The following is a 19,283-nucleotide window of genomic DNA, read 5'->3' as shown; positions in this document are numbered from 1 at the left end:
TTAGGTGGTACTTTTGGGTAAGGGGGAGGGTCCGCCACCCTTGTGATATCAAAAAATTATATAGCCTATTGCTTCTTTCGGACCACTTCCTACAATCTGTGAAAATTTTAAAGAAATCGGTTCAGCCGTTTTTGAGTCTATACGGAACAAACTTATTTACAAACCCATAAACAAACAAACAAACATACAAACAAACTTTCAAACAAACACAAATTCATTTATATAAATATATATAGATTGACAAGGAATAAATGTTTATATTAGCTTTTCACTATACTTTTACATAGTAATTCTATTTGATATCCATATTGTCCCAATCGGTTCCGATGTCCTGCTGGGGTGTTTGGGGGTTGGGGAGGACCTCAAACACCAAGCAATAAATTTTTATGTCAGATTTGCATTCTTCTTTTAAATACCTTTCATTTGATACTTATATTGCCCAAAGCGGTAAAATTGTCATGTTGGGTGGTGTTTTTGGGGGTGGAGTACCCCCCGACACATGGGGTGCCATTTTTATGCCAAGTTCGTACTCTACTCATAAATACCTTTCATTTGATACCCATATTGTCCTAATCGGTATATATGTCCTGCTCGGGGTTTTGGGTGGTGGGGAGGTGTGGGCGCCTCAGACACTAAAAGAAAAACTTTTATGCCAGATTTGTATTCTACTTTTAAATACCTTTCATTTGATACCCATATTGCCCAAAGCGGTGAAAGCGTCCTGTTGCGGGGGTTTTTGGGGGCTTGTATCAAATTCGTACTCTACTATAAATACCTTTGATTTGATACCCATATTGTTCCAATCGGTACACATGTCTGTTCGGGTAGGTTTTGGGTTGGGGCATCCTCCCAGGTTCGTGTTTTTGGGGTACAATAAGTTGGCATACAAAATTTCGCTTAAATCGGTGCACGCATCTCCGAGATCTGGCATTTTTGAAAATTAGGGTAAGGGGGAGTGAACAAATTCGGTATGGTGGACTGTATTGAAGGTTGGAATTAATCCTAGGATGGTGTAGTTAGGCCCTCTGAAAGACGAATTGTTGGTGAATTTTAGGCACAGAATATGACCGCAAATTCCTCGTTGCCGTTTTGGAAAGAAATAGAAACATACACAATTGGAATAAATTTGCAGAAATAGCAAATATACTTTTATTTGGATTTTATGTTTTCTTACCAATAAATAACAAAACTGCTTTGGTGGACGGATTTATAGAGCTTAGTCTAAACGAACAGAGTTAGTTCATCGAAGGTTGGGATAACAAGAAGAAGTTAATTGCGCATCCAATCTTATTTAAAGCCTTGGATATGCTTGTTTCGGAAAAGATTCTTGACATTTCAAGAATTGCAGCTAACTTCTATTTTATAGATAAACGGGTCAAAATGTTGATAACACCATTTCACATGCAGATGGCGTTAACATTCTGACATAAACATTTCCGGCCCACTTTGCAAGGATTGCAAAATTTTTTTTTTTTTTTTAAGGAATTCATTTTAAAGTTAATCTAAGAAATTCATATGTAGTACAATTCTTATTCTATTTAATTCAAATTATAAAATATGTGATACGTTTGCATACAATTAGTTCCAAATTGTAGTGATAAAGTCTTAAGATTCTAAAAAATCGAGAAACTATCTTATTTCGGTTTGGAGCAAGATTGTGTAAATTGGCTTTGCCGATTTCGTAACAGAAAGACAAAAATTATGATGCATCAGAGGTATTGCACGACCCAGATAAAACCCACCCGAAGATAGTGTTCATTGCTACTGGTAAGCCATCATGGCTTGGAATCAATCCAGGTAAAACAATTTTTGAATATAAATCTGCCCCAAAGACAATAGCCACTGAGCTAGGCTTAAAAAAATTTGGGTCTGCCAATACAATGTTATTCAGCCTAGTCCTAATCGCAGAATTCACTTCTCTGGCTGGGATCTTCAAAGACATCCGATTGTTGACTTCCATGGTTGCCTCAATAGTAACGTAAGGAGATTTTCGAGATCGAATAACAACCGAACAGATAGTGTCATTTCCAAATTTTATAGTGGGTAGTTTCAATTCCTCTACCAATGACATAGAAATTTTGCTTACGGAGCTACAGGTGTCCAGTACAGCTCTTACGTGGGTCTGGTTTGCTTCGGCTTGAACAGTAACCACAGTCGTTGGGAAAAGTGCAACCCCATTTGGTGTCGTTATTGAAGTTATGGAAACTGACTTTGGAATGACTGACTTGCTGGTATCATTTTTCTTATTAGCAGATCTTCCTTTAATCTTACTGGCTTTCGGAGATCTTTGCTCACCGTTTATATGAAGTAATGTATGATGATTACTTCCGCAGGTTTTGCAGCCCTTTTTGGTAAAACAAGAGCCTGCAGAATGCTTATGGGCCAAACAATTGGGACAGTAACCGTGAAGTAAAACCAAACGCATTCGCCCATCAACCGGTTTACTTAAAAAATTGCGACAGTCTCGAAGAGCATGCTTTCCTTTACATACGCGACATAAAAAATTATTATCAATTATTCGATCTTTTGTGGGTTCTGTTAATCTTTTTTTCGTAGACGGCATTCTGAAATATGAATACATGATGTGATACGCGAAAGGTCATGAATGTAAAATATAGGGTAATTAAGGAAGTAGAACAAGTTTTACCAAAGGCCGCGTAATAGTACCCCTTTGAGTGATAACATCTGCCACCCGGACTAAACCATCTTTGCCTTTGTAAATCTTTGAGACTCGTCCTAATCTCCATTCGGTAGGAGCCAGAGCTTCGTCCCTAATAACAACCAGAGCACCTACGTCAATATTCTTTTGGGGGTTTTGCCATTTTTGTCTTTTGTGGAGCTCTTTTAAGTACTCATGTTTCCAACGAGTGCTGAATTGCTGGGAAATTGCCTTTACTCGACGCCAACGGTTTAAAATGGATAAGTTGGTTTCGGATTCAGAGTTTTCAGCAATGGATAGGATTGGTCCTCCAACTAAAAAATGACCAGGAGTGAGAGCCAATAGGTCATTCGGATCTTCAGACATTGGCGAAATGGGTCTTGAATTCAAACAAGCCTCTATTCTGGATAAAATAGTGGAAAACTCCTCGTAAGTATATTTGTGACTTCCAGCCATTTTTCGGAAATGGGCTTTGAAGCTCTTAACTCCCGCTTCCCATAATCCACCCATATGTGGGGATCCGGGAGGAATAAAATGCCAAACGATTTCCTGGTGAGCAAATTGGTATAATATAGACCTTCGGGACTCTTGCAGAAAATTCCTCGCTAACTCTCTAGAGGCACCAATAAATGTTTTGCCGTTGTCAGAGTATAGTGATCGTGGACAACCTCGACGAGATACGAATCTATGGAAACTTGCCAAAAAGGCAGGGGTGGACAGAGTGCTCGTGGCTTCTAAATGAATAGCTCGTGTGGAGAAGCACACGAACACACAAACATAACCTTTTGTTATTATGCAGGATCTGCAAGTATAAGTCTTAATATCAAACGGTCCCGCGAAATCGAGGCCCGTATAAGTGAATGGACGTGAAAAGGTTGTCCTTTCAGGAGGAAGTGCGGCCATTAACTGCTCCTGCAATTTTTGTTTGGAAATCGCGCAAATCTTGCACTGATGAATTACTGTCTTAATGAGGTTCTTTGCTCTAGGAACCCAAAAACAAAGCCTTAGCGTACGAAGCATTAAACTATTCGGCCCGTGTAAAGTAATGGTATGAATAAACTTCAGTAATAACCGAGAGAATGTGCAACTATATGGGAGGATGATAGGATATCTTTCGTTATAAGAAAGACTCCCCGAATTTGAAAGACGACCACAAACTCTTAAAACGCCATTTGTGTCCAAAAATGGATTGAGGTTGGATAGAGAACTGGACGTTTTAATGACTTCCTTTCTTGATAAGCATCTGTATTCCTCCGGATATACCAGCTTTTGAGAAAGCAAAATAAGTTTGTTTTGTGTAAGTTTAACCTCACGAGAATCTAAAGCCAGCTGTTCGGATTGAAAGGTTGTCTGTCTCCTGGTACGGCATATAAAACGAAATACATAAGTAAATACTCTCAAAGCTCGATGAAATGAAGAAAATCTCGCTAATAAGTCATCGTAGTCTTGAAAATAAGAAAAGTTACATGCGACAGCCTTTGCCTCCAGCATGTCTTCGTCTATGGAAAAAGTAGACTCAAGAGGCCACAGACTAGCCGAGGTCACTAACCATGGAGGCCCAAACCACCATAAATCTGAGGGAATTAGATCCAAAGGGATTGAACCGCGGGAGGCGATATCCGCTGGGTTTTGTCCGGATTCAACATGAGACCAATACTCTACACTTACAAGCTCAGAAATTTTCGAAACTCGGTTGGCAATAAAAGTCTTCCAATGAAATGCCGGCTTCTTGAGCCAGGCAAGGACTATCATCGAATCAGTCCAGCAGAAGACTTTAAAGTCTTGAATTGGAATATGACCTGCAAGTGAAGAAATTGTCTCAGCGAGTAGAACGGCCCCACAAAGCTCCAATCTAGGAATCGACAATGTCTTGAGAGGAGATACACGAGATTTTGCCGTCAGAAGATGTGTCGTTACCACACCGGATGGTGATTCAACACGAATGTAAACCACAGCGGCATACGCTTTCTCGGAAGCGTCGGAAAACCCATGAATTTGGACATCAAACTCCGGAGAATAGTCTATCCAACGTGGAATCACAATCTGCTCTATACTTGGATAATTATTGGAAAAGTCCTGCCATTTCGCGAGAAGTGAAGGGGACAACTTATCGTCCCAGTCAATTCCTGAAACCCAAATGTCCCGCATTAGTAACTTGGCCAAAACAATAAAAGGACACAACCACCCCGCAGGGTCGAAAAGCTTCGATATTTCCGAAAGGACCTGCCGTTTAGTGGGATGGGAAGGAATACTCAATCTCTCAACGGAAAAATAAAAAGAATCGGACTTGGCATTCCAGCGCACTCCCAAAGTCTTCGCAGTGCTTCTATCCTCGAGTTGAAGAAAGTCTCCGTTCAAAAGATGCTCCTTCGGAATGTTTCGTAGGAAGGTAGCGGAATTCGAAGTCCATTTTCTTAGGGAGAATTTTGCGGATTCAAGTGCCCCTATCAGTTGACGTTGAGCCTCCATAGCCTCCTCAATATCGTGAGCGCCAGCCAAAACGTCATCGACATACATGCATGTCCTCAAAATGTGGCTGGCTATAGGATAGATCTCACCCACATCTTCAGCCAATTGCAGGAGCGTGCGTATCGCAAGATATGGAGCACAATTGACCCCAAACGTGACTGTCTTCAATTCGTATTCTCTAATGGCATTCAAGGGCGAGTCACGAAAGACAATCCTATGAAAGCGTGTGTGTTCATTATCCACCAGAATTTGGCGGTACATCTTTTCGATGTCACAGTTAAAAACATAGCGGAAGAAACGCCACTGTAGGAGTAACAGGGTCAAATCGAGCTGCAAGGATGGCCCACTGAGCAAAACGTCATTCAAGCTTCGTCCATTGCTAGTCGGGCTTGAAGCGTTAAACACTACTCGGATCTTCGTAGACGAACTCTCTGGACGAAACACCGCGTGGTGAGGAAGGTAATAACCTAATTCCGGATCCTGGCATACCTCCCTCATATGTCCCAGCTCAAGATACTCATTAACAACAGCGTCATACTGAGCCTTAACATCGGGCGTTCCAAGAAGACGCTTCTCACTCCGAAGAAACTGGGCTACCGCCAACTTTCGGGAGTGTCCCAAGCCAAGGGAGTGGGGGAACCCCTCTCTGAATGGAAGAGATACAATATAACGTCCGGAGGAGTCCCTTCTAGTCGTATTCTTGTAATTCTCTTCGCATATGAAATCGTCTGGACTCATCTCTCTATGTCTGGGAAGGTCTTCCACCTCCCAAAACCTAGATATCTGCCTATCCAAGGAAGCCCCATTGAAAAAGGAGACACGGGCGTTAAAGGAGCTAATCGGAGACAACTTGACCGGGCCAGTCAAAATCCATCCGAACACCGTCTCCTGAGCTATAAGTGAATCGCATACGTTACGCCGAACTCCACCCAGCATGATAAACGGAATCAAGTCAGCACCCAGTAACATATCTATATGTGAGGTCTTGTAAAACTCCGGGTCAGCAAGTCGCAAATCGGGAAGTGATGAAAATATTCCCCGTTCAACACCAAAAGTGGGCAAAGCCGATGTGAGATGTGGAATAACTATGGCCGTTGCCTCAATGACTACCTCGGCATCAAATCGAGATCCGATGGTCAACGAACACATTCTTTTGGATTGAGCCGAAGTAGTCCCATTCAAACCAAATATCTTGGTGGAAGCGAATTTAGAGGGTAACCGTAATTGATTAAAAAGTTTCTCAGAGATGAAGGATGCCTCGGAACCCGAATCTATCAAGGCCCGTGCAGGGAAAATCTCGTCATTATAGACAATATTAACTACCACCGTTCCCAAGAGAACCATGTTAATGCGAGTCGCGGCACAAGACTGAACCTGCAATGTATTGTCCCCCACGGTGGGATCCTCGGCTGGAGGGGCATTTTGGACCGGCTCAGGCACATCTCTATGAAGAAGAGTGTTGTGTCTTCTCTGACACTCACCACAGTTATAAGCACTCTTGCAATCCCTAACCCCATGAGCCTTCGAGAAGCAATTTAAGCACAATTTGTACTTTTTTATACACGACAATCGATCAGAATAATTCATAGAAATAAAGCGTGGACACAATCGAATAGTGTGACGTTCATCTGGGCAAAGCTTGCAAACTGGAGGAGCCAAACTATTCTGATATGAGCCCACACGTTTCGGAATGTTACTCTTGGCCTGATTCTTGGGCTTATCATTCGAACTAGCGGACGGTAATGACCTATTAAAATCGGATACTGTCTCTAAAGTCTGAAAGCGGCTGGTCAAAAATGAATCAAGTTCATTCCAAGAGGGGATCTCCCTCTTATCCTGCAACGAATGTTCCCACAGTGACAGTGTAGTCTCTGAGAGTCTCGTGCTGCAATGATACACAAATACAGGATCCCAACTTGAAATATCAACGTCATACAGCCTCAATGCAGATATAACCCCATTAATGGCGCTTCGAAGTCTCTTAATAGAATCACTGGATTCGACAGAAGCGTTTTCAAGACTAAAGAGAATCCTTAGCTGGGTATTTATAAGCAGCCTCTTATTCTCAAATCTTGCTCGTAAAGCCCCCCATGCGACATCAAACCCCTCATTCGTAAGTGGAGCCTTTCGAACAATTTCCAGTGCTTCACCGCGAGTCTTATTATTAAGGTGAAACAACTTCTCCACGGAAGACAATCGTGCATTCCGAACATAAAGAGCGGTGAATAAATCACGAAATGACGGCCAACTGGAATAATCACCGGAGAATGCCTCAATGTCGCAAGGGGGTAAATGAACGTTAGAATGGAGACCTATGTCGGAATTCTGCACCACTGGAGCGGAAGATGCTGTCGAAATTGCCCTCTTGAGCTCAATCTGCTCGCAGATCCTAGAAATACTGGAAACATATGTCTGGTATGCAGTCTGGTATCGAGCTTTCAACGTCTCAATATCAACCTTTGCATTTTCGTCAGATCTTGAGACCTCGCTCATACTGGACTCATAAACTGGCCTAACACGTAGCCATAGATTTCTTAACTCCTCTTTGTGTACCTCCAAAGAGTGAACTGTTGAAGAGGATAGGGTCTCGCCACAAATATCTGCATTGAACTCTATCAACGCATCAGAAATCAAAATAAAATTGGAAAGGGAAGTCATTGTAGGAAGAGAGTAGTCTCGAAAATAAAGTATCAATCAAATTAAATAATGAAGCCAGTCGGAGAACCAATAACACAATCTGATCGTCGATCGTAGAAACCAGAGATACATAAAAGGCGAGAGGAATTCAAGCAGAAATTAATATCAATATATGTATGTATATATTTACTTATATATTTACTTCATTTGTCTCTTTTCTCCTTAAAATTAAAATTGGAAAAATATCAATTATATAGCAGTGTAAACGAAAACTTTATAAACTTAATGAAAACATCAGTTATAAATATGCCATGTAAAATATACACAAATGTATCCCATGGATGCAACGTAAATAAATCTAATCCACAGATTGTATCTTCTCGAATGCAGATGACCAGGCGGATTAATAGCAAAAAAAAAAAATGGTACTGCTGTGAGCTGAAGAGAGGTTGAAACAAGTGGAATCGGAACTAAAACCATTAATAGCAAGTAAATTCCCCGCAGTCCAAAAATGTTAAACTCTCAACTATTCTCAAGAAGAATGTAACAGACTGGAAAATGTAATGCTTGTTATAAAATAAGTGGAAATATAAAATGCGCTCTCATTGGTAGGAGCAGAACTGAAGAGAGTGAACGAAAACTGGAACATAATCTTAAGGCGCAATGAATAACATAACTCTCAGCGAAATACAAAGAGAGAGTACGAAAAAAATAGAAACAAAATTGCCTTAAGGCGAAGAGCATTAAGAATATCACTCTCAACAGGGCGAAATATCAAAGAGAGCACCCAACAAAAAACTTGAAATGACAATAGGGCAAAATTCAGAAATGACGAGGGGGAAAGATATAATTTGTAAAGCACGTTGCTTTTATGTGTAGCATGCGTTCATGTGTAACTAAGCAAAAGAATAGGCGGTGACAGAAGCACAGCCAAAAAAAGTAATGCTTTGCCTATGAGTGTCAAAGAAGGCTAACTCGCAGAATAGAAATTATTTTAGAGGGTATACACTTGTTGTTACCAGTAGAATTTCTGAAACAGTAAATCAATGGCGAATGAAAACACTTGTCCGTCTGCGTTAAAATTCACAGCAAAGATACTTTATCTTCGATTAATATAAGATTTCAAATAAAAAAATAATGAAAATTCGCACTGAAAATATTCTCGTCTGAGTTTTATGATGAAACCAGTTCATACACTTTATTAGTGTTTAAAAGCACTTTATCTCAATACGAATTCAAAATGCATGCATATCATTTAAAAAAATATCACTTTTCATCATATTGTATCAAATTTGGAACTGAAGAACAACATACCTGATAACAATCACTAAAAATTATGGCGTGGCTCCTCTTGTAGTCTTCTCTATAATCCCACTAGTGACATCATTGATCCTTCTTACTGCACATGCACTATACAATAAAACTTCAGGCACCAGCCTTCACGGTCATATTTCTTCCTCATAAAAAAATTGATTTAACGTACAGTTAGAAATAACACTTCAACAATTCTGCGCCTTGTGCCAAAATTTGATCACTTGAACATGCGAAAAGCAAATGATTGTAGGAAAGAAATGAAATTCTTCTCTAGCATAAATTTCACATGTACGCTTTAACTTGCAGTTTCGCGATTGGAGTGGGAGTCAATGGGAATGAAACGCAATGGAAATATTCTTGTACCTAAGCATAAGATGATGACGGAGATTCCTGCGACAAATAGTCTTATGTTGTTTCCCAACGGACACAGTTCGGAATGACGGTAGAAATATTGACGGGCTATGCTCTGGTTATTCACTCATATTAGTTGTTGTTTTCCACGTACGATCTGATGGCAATGAATCCATAACCTTAAATCGGTTTCTGTGTCTAACTTATAGCGAATGCACGCTAATTAACAACTTGTTCTATTTCATAATTTTACTGCCTAACATTTGGAACTTTACAAAAACTTGTATGCAAACGTACCTGCAGCTTTGAAGTGGTGGCATTGGAATCACGGTCTTCAATATTAATCGCTTTCGGGGATTGCCTTATCCGGTTCGAAGGACCATGAACAAATTCGGTATGGTGGACTGTATTGAAGGTTGGAATTAATCCTAGGATGGTGTAGTTAGGCCCTCTGAAAGACGAATTGTTGGTGAATTTTAGGCACAGAATATGACCGCAAATTCCTCGTTGCCGTTTTGGAAAGAAATAGAAACATACACAATTGGAATAAATTTGCAGAAATAGCAAATATACTTTTATTTGGATTTTATGTTTTCTTACCAATAAATAACAAAACTGCTTTGGTGGACGGATTTATAGAGCTTAGTCTAAACGAACAGAGTTAGTTCATCGAAGGTTGGGATAACAAGAAGAAGTTAATTGCGCATCCAATCTTATTTAAAGCCTTGGATATGCTTGTTTCGGAAAAGATTCTTGACATTTCAAGAATTGCAGCTAACTTCTATTTTATAGATAAACGGGTCAAAATGTTGATAACACCATTTCACATGCAGATGGCGTTAACATTCTGACATAAACAGGGAGTGTCCACCCCCATTTAGGATATCAAAAAATGTAGTACCCTATTTTCAGCGGGGGCCCAAACTCTGTCGTCCGTGAAAATTTCATGAAAATCGGTTCAGCCGTTTTTGAGTCTATACGGAACAAACAAACAGACAAAGCGAAACAATTTCATTTTTATATGTATAGTAGATAGTATTTATCTACAATATGTCTCACTTTTATTTTGTGCACCTCTGCACTAAACCATTCTACATTGGTGGAAAGCAGAGGAGAGCACCAGCCCAAGTGGATTTATAATTGAATAATAACCATTGCATTTGTAGTTCGTGTATAGTTTGTTTATTTAAAAAATATATTTTTTGTTGACTAGTATTAGATGTTTAATAAAATTGTGGATTAGTGGATTTTGTTTTAGATTTTTTTTTCTGATCTCTTCGCTCTCTATAAAATCTTGTGAACGAAATAATTTTGAGCTCGAAATGCTTCTATGCTTCATTGGGATTGAATAAATATCGACCATGCTTCAGGGGGATATTTTCTAGATACTTATGTTGGTTTTATAAATATGTCAGTATATAAAGATTATAATTTGTATGAGATACTACTTCTGCTACTACTGCTGATAAAGGGTCACGTATAACTTATTTTACGATAATAATCTGGTCATAGAGGCTTATATGAATTGCAATATGTATTATTAATCAATTAAGAAGAAACATTAAAAACGTTGCCTAATGTATGTATGTATGTATGTTTTGTTTATCGGTGAGTATGAATATATGAGTGTGTGTATTTGTATAAGTAAAATGTTTTGATGGATTCAAAGGTGGGGGGGGGGGATTCATTGCTCCAACAAATCATTTGCATCCTATATAAATGCAACATATGTATGTTCTATGTAAGTGCTTATGTATGAGTGAATGAGTAATTGCATGGTATTCTGAGTAACAAATATATAAATTAACAGATTTACTAGATTTCATATCTAGATTTTAATGTGATTCGGGGTACATTGACCTATTTAGCCGATGGATAATAGTAAAGCACCGTATTGCCGGGCAATTGCCAATGTGAGGCCTGAAGTTCAATCAACTGCAGCAAGGTGCGACGAATAGCTGGAGCCGAATCGCTTGCATTCAAGAACGCATCCCGTATCATTGACAACAACAGCTCCAGCTGCTGTGGTAATTGCATTTCCAAATCTTGGCCAATACAAGTCAATACGTAGAACAAACATTCAATCTGAAAGAATTGCGGTATAAATTGGGTCAGGCCATTTTATAAAATCTGAACACACTTACCTCTGATAGGGATCTTACTGGAGGTTTGACACAATCTTCGCAACATTTAGATAAGAGCGTTAGTAAAACCAGTGGAGGGGGTGCTCCTTCGCATTGGGTGCGCAGCTGAAGCTGCCGCCGCTTTAACTGACAAAACATTTCTGTTAGAAATGCCATGAAAGCGGTGAAGCGAGCTCTCGACGGGGATTTCATTCCTTGTATAGTGAATAAAAGCTGAAATAAAAAAATTAAATGTGTGTTAGGAATGTCTATAAAAGAAATTTGTTGTAGCCTATATAAATTGGTGTCTCGCAATATATGCAGAAGTGATAGGTGACGACGTAGTGGTGGTATAGCTATTTTCGTAAGTAGCCATTTGAAGTCTAGTTTTCGTTCCAAATCAACACGTGAGGATTAAATAGAAATGTTTTCGACAGAAATAGAATCTGCGCAAGAGAAATATTCGTTAGTTTTTTCTATCGACCTCGCAATGACGTTGTGAATGGCAAGTTTTCAATAACTTAGCGACGCACAGTGGCATGGAACAGAAAAAAACTATTAAAAATTATGTCATTTGGGAACGGACAGAGAAAACTATTTGAAATTAAAAATGGTTAGAGCGGAGATTTAGTCGAGATCGTGTGCAAAATTTCAAGGCCCGAGGTCGTCTGGGCGCCTCTTGGCAATGCCCTTAACTTGGTCACCTCGGCATTTCGAAAAGTTATTCAGGCTGGAAAATCTTCATTTGTGGTCTGATTTCCAATTTTTTGATGGATATTGGTAGTCTTAAGGCATTAAATCGCACGATCTAGGCGGCTAATTGACTGGTCCAGAAAGTGAAATAAAATGTTCACCGAATTCGCCTCTCAATAAGTCCATTGTTACGCGTGCTGTGTGGCATGTGGCACCTTATTGTTGAAACTACATGTCATGCAAGACAAGCTCAGTTCCTGGGTTCTCAATGTAAATCCCCAGGCCCACTCTGTCCTTTAGCTTCCAGATGGCAATACTATTGTTCCGACAATCTAAGACTGTGCCGATGGCAGCAGTGCCTTGCACTCCACTTCAAGGTTCATCTCAGGTATCCGATTCGAAACCTCTCCCTTCCTTCCAGGTCTCCTATCGTCGCCTCGATAATGCCGCAATGGTATGAGCTGCTCCCATCCTCAATCCATTCTCCCACCGCCTTAAGTCTCATAGCCGCAGTGGCTGCCTCACACTTAATTTGTATGTCTATCTGATATCTAGAATAGTCTCCAGTACTAGGGCACTGGAGACTATTCTAGATGTGGTCCTCATCGCTCCGCCTATGCCAAGACAACATATTCTCTAAACCTGTTGTATAGTCCTTATATTGCACTTTTCTCCATAGCAGTCCACCAAACTACTGAGGCGTAAGTAAGTATTGGTCTAATCACGCTCCTGTAGAGCCAGTGGGCTATCCTCGGATTCAGGCCCCATTTTGTCTGTCTACATAGTGCCCAACATCTGTGAGCCTTCTCCGTACGCTCCTGAATGTGACACTTCCAATTCAGTTTCCTGTCCAAGATCACACCTAAGTATTTGACCTTGTCAGATATCAAAATCGTCTTATTGAGGAAACGTGGTGCGTTAAATTGGCCCATCTTCGTCTTCCTCTTGAACAGACATATTTCAATCTTCTCTGAGTTAACATTGAGACCTCTGCAAGACCCTTTCGGCCCTTCTGCATAGCTCGTTCGGATCCTTACCCCTTAAAGTATTATAACATCGTCTGCGTAGCAGACGGGTTCACATCCCTCCTCAGTCAGCATCCGTAATAGGTCATTTATGGTGGTCACCCATAGAAGTGGCGATAAAATGCCCCCCTGTGATGTGCCCTGTGCCACTTTCTTCCTTATATTTATGTCATGGGACACACAATTTATCCACCTGTTCTTTAGCATATGGTTTATCCAATCTCTAAGGACCGGATCCACCCGGTACTGGTCTAAGGATTGGATCAGTGTGGGTTCGCACATTGTTAAAAGCCCCCTCGATGTCAATGCATACCGCCAGTGTGTACGTTTTGGCATCGAAGGATTCTTCTATTTTATGCACAACCTCGTGCAGGGCAATCTCCACCGACCTTCCCTTGACGTAAGCATGCTGTTAGTATTTGAGCAGTTCGCTGGATGTCTTACTCTTTATCATGGTGTCCACAATACGTTCCATGGTTTTGAGTAGAAAGGACGTAAGGCTTATGGGTCTGTAGGTCTGTGGTGTCGCATAACTTGCCTTGCCGGGCTTGGGTATAAACACCACCTCCTGCCAGGCTTTCGGCGTATATGAAAGTTCTAGGCACGCTGTGAAAATTTTGGTCTGATGAGGCGCCAGAAAGTCTGCCTATTTCTGTAGTAACGATGGAAATATTCCATCAGGTCCGGGTGACTTAACTGTTTTGAAGCTTCTCAAGGTTCACCACAAATTCTGGAATTATAAACCTTCGATCAACGTCATTATTCCAAGATTCCGCTGTCTTCGTGAGTCCTTCGTATCCCATGGAAAATGGGTTTTCATCAAAAGCCTCAACATGTCCTCCGTTGTCTCTGCTCTCACTCCCATGTCGTCTACTAAAGTTTCAGTTTGGACATGGGTTTTTGATAGAAACTTTTTATCTTAGCGGCGTCATTAAAGCTATCGACCTGTTTGCAGAAAAGCTTCCAGGGGGCACTTTTGCCGCTCTGGTAATCTTATTGTATTCCTTGAGCCGTGTGTAATGCACATCCCAATATACTTCCGTTTTTTTACGACGTGCACTGTTAAAAAGTTTGCGGACCTCTTTCCCAATATTGCGAATCTCTCCGGTCATCCAGGGTTTTTCTTGGGCTGATTTCCTTTCCCGAAGAGGACAACTGTCTTCGAAGGACCCCACCAGTGCAGTCGTAATCCTGTTGACATTTTCGTCAATGTCTTCTATGCTTGGACAATCTTAATTATCTTGCTCAAGTCTTCTTCTGAGTAGCCTTCCGAATTTTGTCCAGTTGGTTTTCAACTTATTCCGGAAGCTTATCGGATTTGGCGCTGGATGTGCTATCCTACACCTGATGTAGCGAGAGAAAGAGTCTTCCATGGAGACCCTCCAATCCTGAACCTCATCGATTAGATTTTCCGAACATATCGTCACATCTAATACATCCTCCCTAATCCTATTAACAAAGGTAGCGGTGTTACCAATATTAAGTGTTATTAGTTCGTTAGTATTCAAGAACTCTGCCAAGGCTTGACCCCGCTTATTAATGTTGGTACTACACCACGAAATGTGGTGAGAGTTCGCATCGCACCCTATAAATACCTCATTTTCTGTCCGTTTTGCTTTCCTCACCAGCCGTTGCAGCTCCGACGTGGGAGGCGGTGTCGGAGAGTCGAAAGGCAGATAAAGTGATGTCAGGTATGCTCAACCGTCTCCCTGTCTCTATCAGAGCGTGTGTAGCAGTCTCGCTGCGGTGGAGGTTTATCTGGATTACCTCAATCATTGGTCCTCCAATAAATGGGCATCTTGGGAATAGGTGATGATCTCATCGCCTGCTCCTTGTTCTTTAGACTGCATTGACTTTCCTGTCACTGCGCTGCTTGATGTGATTGTTTTAGGTTCTTTGTCTAGTCTAGTCTTCCGACTTTTTATAAAGTCGGCAATGGTTCCATCGTCGGGTCCCTGATCGTTTAGCTGTATTGGGTTTCCATTCCCTGCACTGCCTGATGTTTCAATACTAGGATCTTTGCCTATTTTAGCGTTCCAAATCTTAGTAAATGGGCTTCTTGGGAGTAGGTGATGGTACCATAATCGGCTCTCTGTTCGTTGAGTTGCATTGAGACTCCTGTCGCTGCGCTGCCTAATGTTTCAATATTAGGATCTTTACTTATCCCAGTATTCCGAATCTTTAAGTCGGTGATGGGTCCGTCGTCGGGTTCCTGTTTATTAGGCTGTGTTTGGTCTCTCTCGTCACTGCACTCCCTGCTATTTTAGTATTAGTATCATTGCTTCTCCTAGTCTTTCCAATATTGAGAGATGTTGTTGGGCGGTGTTGAGTCACCTGCCACTACACGGCCTGATGTCGCCAAATGAAAATTTCTGCCTATCCTAGTCTTACCAATCTTGAAAAAGACAGTTTTGCTCCCGTAGTGCGCCATGCCTTTAGTCTTAGCCTAACTTGTCACGGAGACTTGATCAATGCCGACCACAAAGAGAGTTCCTTCCTCCTTCTCCTCCCTGTGGAAGACCTCCCAATTCTCTGCGACAAACCTTCGTTTTGCTTGCCGAAGAATCCCAACATGCGTTCCGTCGCAAATTTACTGCCCCATCCCTTGATAAAGACCGTAGACCAGGTCGAGCTTTGCGCCTTCCCAGGGAGCGTGAATAGCTCTGACGAGCCGTTTGACGGTATCAATACATTCCGTCGAAGCAACACGCAGCGTAAAGATGTCCCCTCTAAACTCACAGCTCATCATTTGTATGGATGGACCCTCTACAGAGTTCCACACATGTTCAAAAATACGATCGTTAACCAAATCCTCCACTTGGGACCGATGATCTGGTGGAATCCTACCGGATGCACAGCCGATGTTGATGACTGCATAAGTCAGCTCATCTCTGTTGTGCTTCCTTGCCACTCTGGCGTAAGAGTGCGGCTCCTTGTCGTTCTCAGCGACCATCTTCCCGTTCCGTGATGACTGTGGCCTCCTATTGGAGGACACAGTCCTCCATGAAGACTCAGGGGCCGTACGCGCTTCCTTCGGCCTCTTCCGACTTTGTCTACCTCCGCAGGACACTGTCTGGAGTCACCATTGGATGGCTTTGTTTTCCCAAAGTACTTGAAAGCGGGGAGCTCTTTTTTTCTTCAGCGTCTTGGCAGTATTATGCTATTCGGGAGATCTGATTCTTTTTCCAGCTTCCGTAGAAGTGCTTGGAATGTCAGTTCTGTCCCTTCCAGCATCCTGCACTTTCGCCCGATTATGCTGCCTCTGTCTCCTTCGTCGTGCACCGGATCTCAGTCTGCTTGTGAACTTAGCAAAGCCATCGCTCATTTCTGCTATCATCCCGATGCCCTTATCTATCGATTCGGCTGCGATGACTCTTTCATTGACACAGTCGCTGTCTGAATCCGAGTCAGAAACACCACCTTTACTTAAAGGCTGCGGACGAACTGTGCATCCTTCTGGTTTATCCGTCTCTTCCTCATAAATTAATCTGACGACTAGTTGTGCGCTTGAAGCATTACTCTCGACAATAGGTGCCAAGGCACCCACACCTATAGGAGGGGAGGACAACACGCTACGGTCTGACGCCACCACCGCAGATGTTGAGTCTTTAAGGTCCATTTCTAGCCTACTCCAAAAGGCTTTAAATTTTTTTTAGTAGTACCCTTTCCGAGATACGGATATATATATTTTTTTCTTTGAGGAGGGAAATAAAACCACGTCCGCTCCACTCAACGGCTACAAAATAATTCGTACACCAAGTATTCCGGAATTTAAACTACTTCTTGCAAAGAGTAGTCTAAATGTTTTTCTTCTTCCGTCGTTAAACACTGAAGATTCAGTAGTAGCCAGCCTTGAAATAAATAAGTCTCATTACTGGCTGGCTTCCTTATGTATGGCACACGATTCAGAGATGCCGCCTTCAAACATTAAGTTGCTGGTTGAAGCCGCTTCTGCAGGGAAAAAGAGCCTCATTGTGAAGTGATGCTAATGCACATCACCAGATATGGGGAAGTTCTGATGTCAACGAAAGAGGTGAGCTGCTTATTGAATATATTTGTACTTAAGGGTATAAACCATCCTTTATTACCAGGAACAGGCAAGAGATACAAAATATTACCTTTGTATCGGAAGATACAAGCGCAAGAATATGCGACTGGGCAGTGTTGGCTGACCACAGCTTCTCTGATAATCGTTTTTTAGTTTCAGCCTTGGAGAAAAAACTGCAGAAGTGGACCCACGCTTAAACAGATGAAAGGCGGATTGGGATAAATTTCGGCAACAATTCTGCACGCCTATCCCTTCTAGACCAAAAAAGGGAAGTGGGAACTGCGGAGGATGTAGACATAGTGGACAAGCGGATCACGAAGGCCCTAAATGACTCGCTTGTGTCAGCATGTCCTAGTGCCATGCCAAGGGGCAAACAGCGACCGCCATGTAGGACCTAAGGAAGGACTGCAGAAAAACTTTCAATAGGGCGAAAGCCAAAAGATCACAACACGATTGGGACATCTATAAGGCTGAGCTAAGGAAATAATAGGGCGAGCTGAGAAAGGCTCAGAACAAATCCTGGGTGGAATTATGTAGCTCCGTGGAGGATACATATGAGGCCTCTCGGCTAAGGAAGATTTTGTCCTCGAGACCTATTACGGTGGGGTATATTCAGAAGTACTCGTTGATACACATTTCCCAGGAATTTTTCCAACGGACAAGGTGGCGCTAGAAGAGAAGAAGATATACTCTGCTTGTATCAGAATGTCATATATACCTGTAGGATGGAGGGACACGAAGGTCATTTTCATTCTGAAAGCAGGAAAACCTTACCACACGAAGGCGAAAGATTTTCGTCCTATTAGTCTGTCATCCTTTATGTTGAAGACTCTTGAGAGGTTGATAGAACCATATCTTAGGGCAAATATTCCTGGAAAGCGCCTGTTGCGGCAATAGCATGCATAAAGGCAAATTCACTGAAACTGCCCTTCGCGACCTAGTCGGCTACATAGGGTCTCTCCCACTGTCAATGAATATACAATGGAAGCATTTCTTGACATTGAAGGTGCTTTCAAAAATGTAAAACCGACGTCAATCATGAAGGAGTTGGAGTTTCTAGGCATCAACTCTAACGTAAGAAGTTTGTTAATAATGATGCATTGCATCATGCTAAAAGATGCATTACGGCAGGCTTGGGATCTGCGGATCTAAAAAGATGGGTCAGCAGAGGAACACCTCAAGAAGGTGTACTGTCTCCTCTACTTTGAAATATAGCCATTAACAATATATTATTGTCTCTGGATAAAAAAAAGGTGTAAAAGTGGTCGCGTATGTTGATGACGTGGCAATTGCGATTAGGGGAAAGTATCCCAGCACTCTTAGAGATATACTGCAGGAAGCTCTATATGACACAGCAAAGTGGGCTACCGGAAGCGGTCTAGGCGTAAATCCTTGCAAAACAGAAGTAGTTCTTTTCAGCAGGAGATACAAGTTGCCTAAAGTGGCACCTGTCTCGTTGGGAGGAGAGAATGTTCCATTTACTGAAAGCGCAAAATACATGGGTATTTTGCTGGACAGGAAATATAACTTCAAATCCAAGTTTTGCACAATTATAAGCAGATCTCGGAGGCCGCCGTAGCGCAGAAGTTAACATGTCCGACTATGACATGCTAGGATCAAATCCTAGCGTTAACATCAGAAAATATTTCCAGCGATGTTTATCCTCTTACTAACGCTGGCTACATTTATGACGTATCCTGCCATGTTAAAACATCTCTACCAAGTGGTGTCGCTATGCGGCATGCCGTTCGGACTCGGCATAAAAAAGGAGGTCCCTTATCATTGAGCTTAAACTTTAATCCGACTGCACTCGTTTATATGGGAGAAGTATTACCTGCTCCTTAATGGAATGTTCAAGGGAAATTTGGTTTCGTACAAGCAGATCTCAATTTGTAATTCAAACTCTTCCAGAGTTTATTTGGATTTAATTCTATGTTTCACAATACACAATTTTTTAAAAGCCT

At 41.6% G+C, this 19,283-nt stretch overlaps 2 protein-coding genes across 5 annotated transcripts in view; both read right to left on the bottom strand.

Moving 5' to 3' along the window:
* Positions 1-1,115: 1,115 nt before the first annotated feature.
* Positions 1,116-10,273, bottom strand: LOC131995977 (uncharacterized). 2 transcript variants are annotated; one of them, XM_059365341.1, is made up of 3 exons: positions 10,031-10,273; positions 9,728-9,881; positions 1,116-2,564 (listed from the first exon to the last, which is right to left on the bottom strand). In XM_059365341.1, the coding sequence occupies exons 2-3, from the start codon at positions 9,748-9,750 to the stop codon at positions 1,700-1,702; spliced, it is 888 nt and encodes a 295-aa protein (XP_059221324.1). In that variant the 5' UTR covers positions 9,751-9,881; positions 10,031-10,273; the 3' UTR covers positions 1,116-1,699. The 2 variants fall into 2 exon arrangements, with proteins under 2 accessions (XP_059221324.1, XP_059221323.1); XM_059365340.1 differs by having other exon boundaries at positions 9,728-10,273.
* Positions 10,274-10,589: 316 nt separating this feature from the next.
* LOC106081147 (uncharacterized) overlaps positions 10,590-19,283 on the bottom strand; it is a 66,784-nt gene continuing 58,090 nt past the window's right edge. For all 3 annotated transcript variants that reach the window (XM_013242917.2, XM_059364652.1, XM_013242919.2), the window contains 2 exons: positions 11,575-11,787; positions 10,590-11,515 (listed from right to left, as the gene is read on the bottom strand). In XM_013242917.2, coding sequence (XP_013098371.1) covers positions 11,291-11,515; positions 11,575-11,787 — 438 coding nt within the window. In that variant the 3' untranslated portion in view covers positions 10,590-11,290. The remainder of the gene's footprint in view (positions 11,516-11,574; positions 11,788-19,283) is intronic.

The sequence above is a fragment of the Stomoxys calcitrans genome, chromosome 3, assembly GCF_963082655.1.
Source record: "Stomoxys calcitrans chromosome 3, idStoCalc2.1, whole genome shotgun sequence".
NCBI classification, from domain to species: domain Eukaryota; kingdom Metazoa; phylum Arthropoda; class Insecta; order Diptera; family Muscidae; genus Stomoxys; species Stomoxys calcitrans.
Note: the sequence above shows the minus strand (reverse complement) of the source record. Positions and strands in the feature narration are given on the sequence as shown.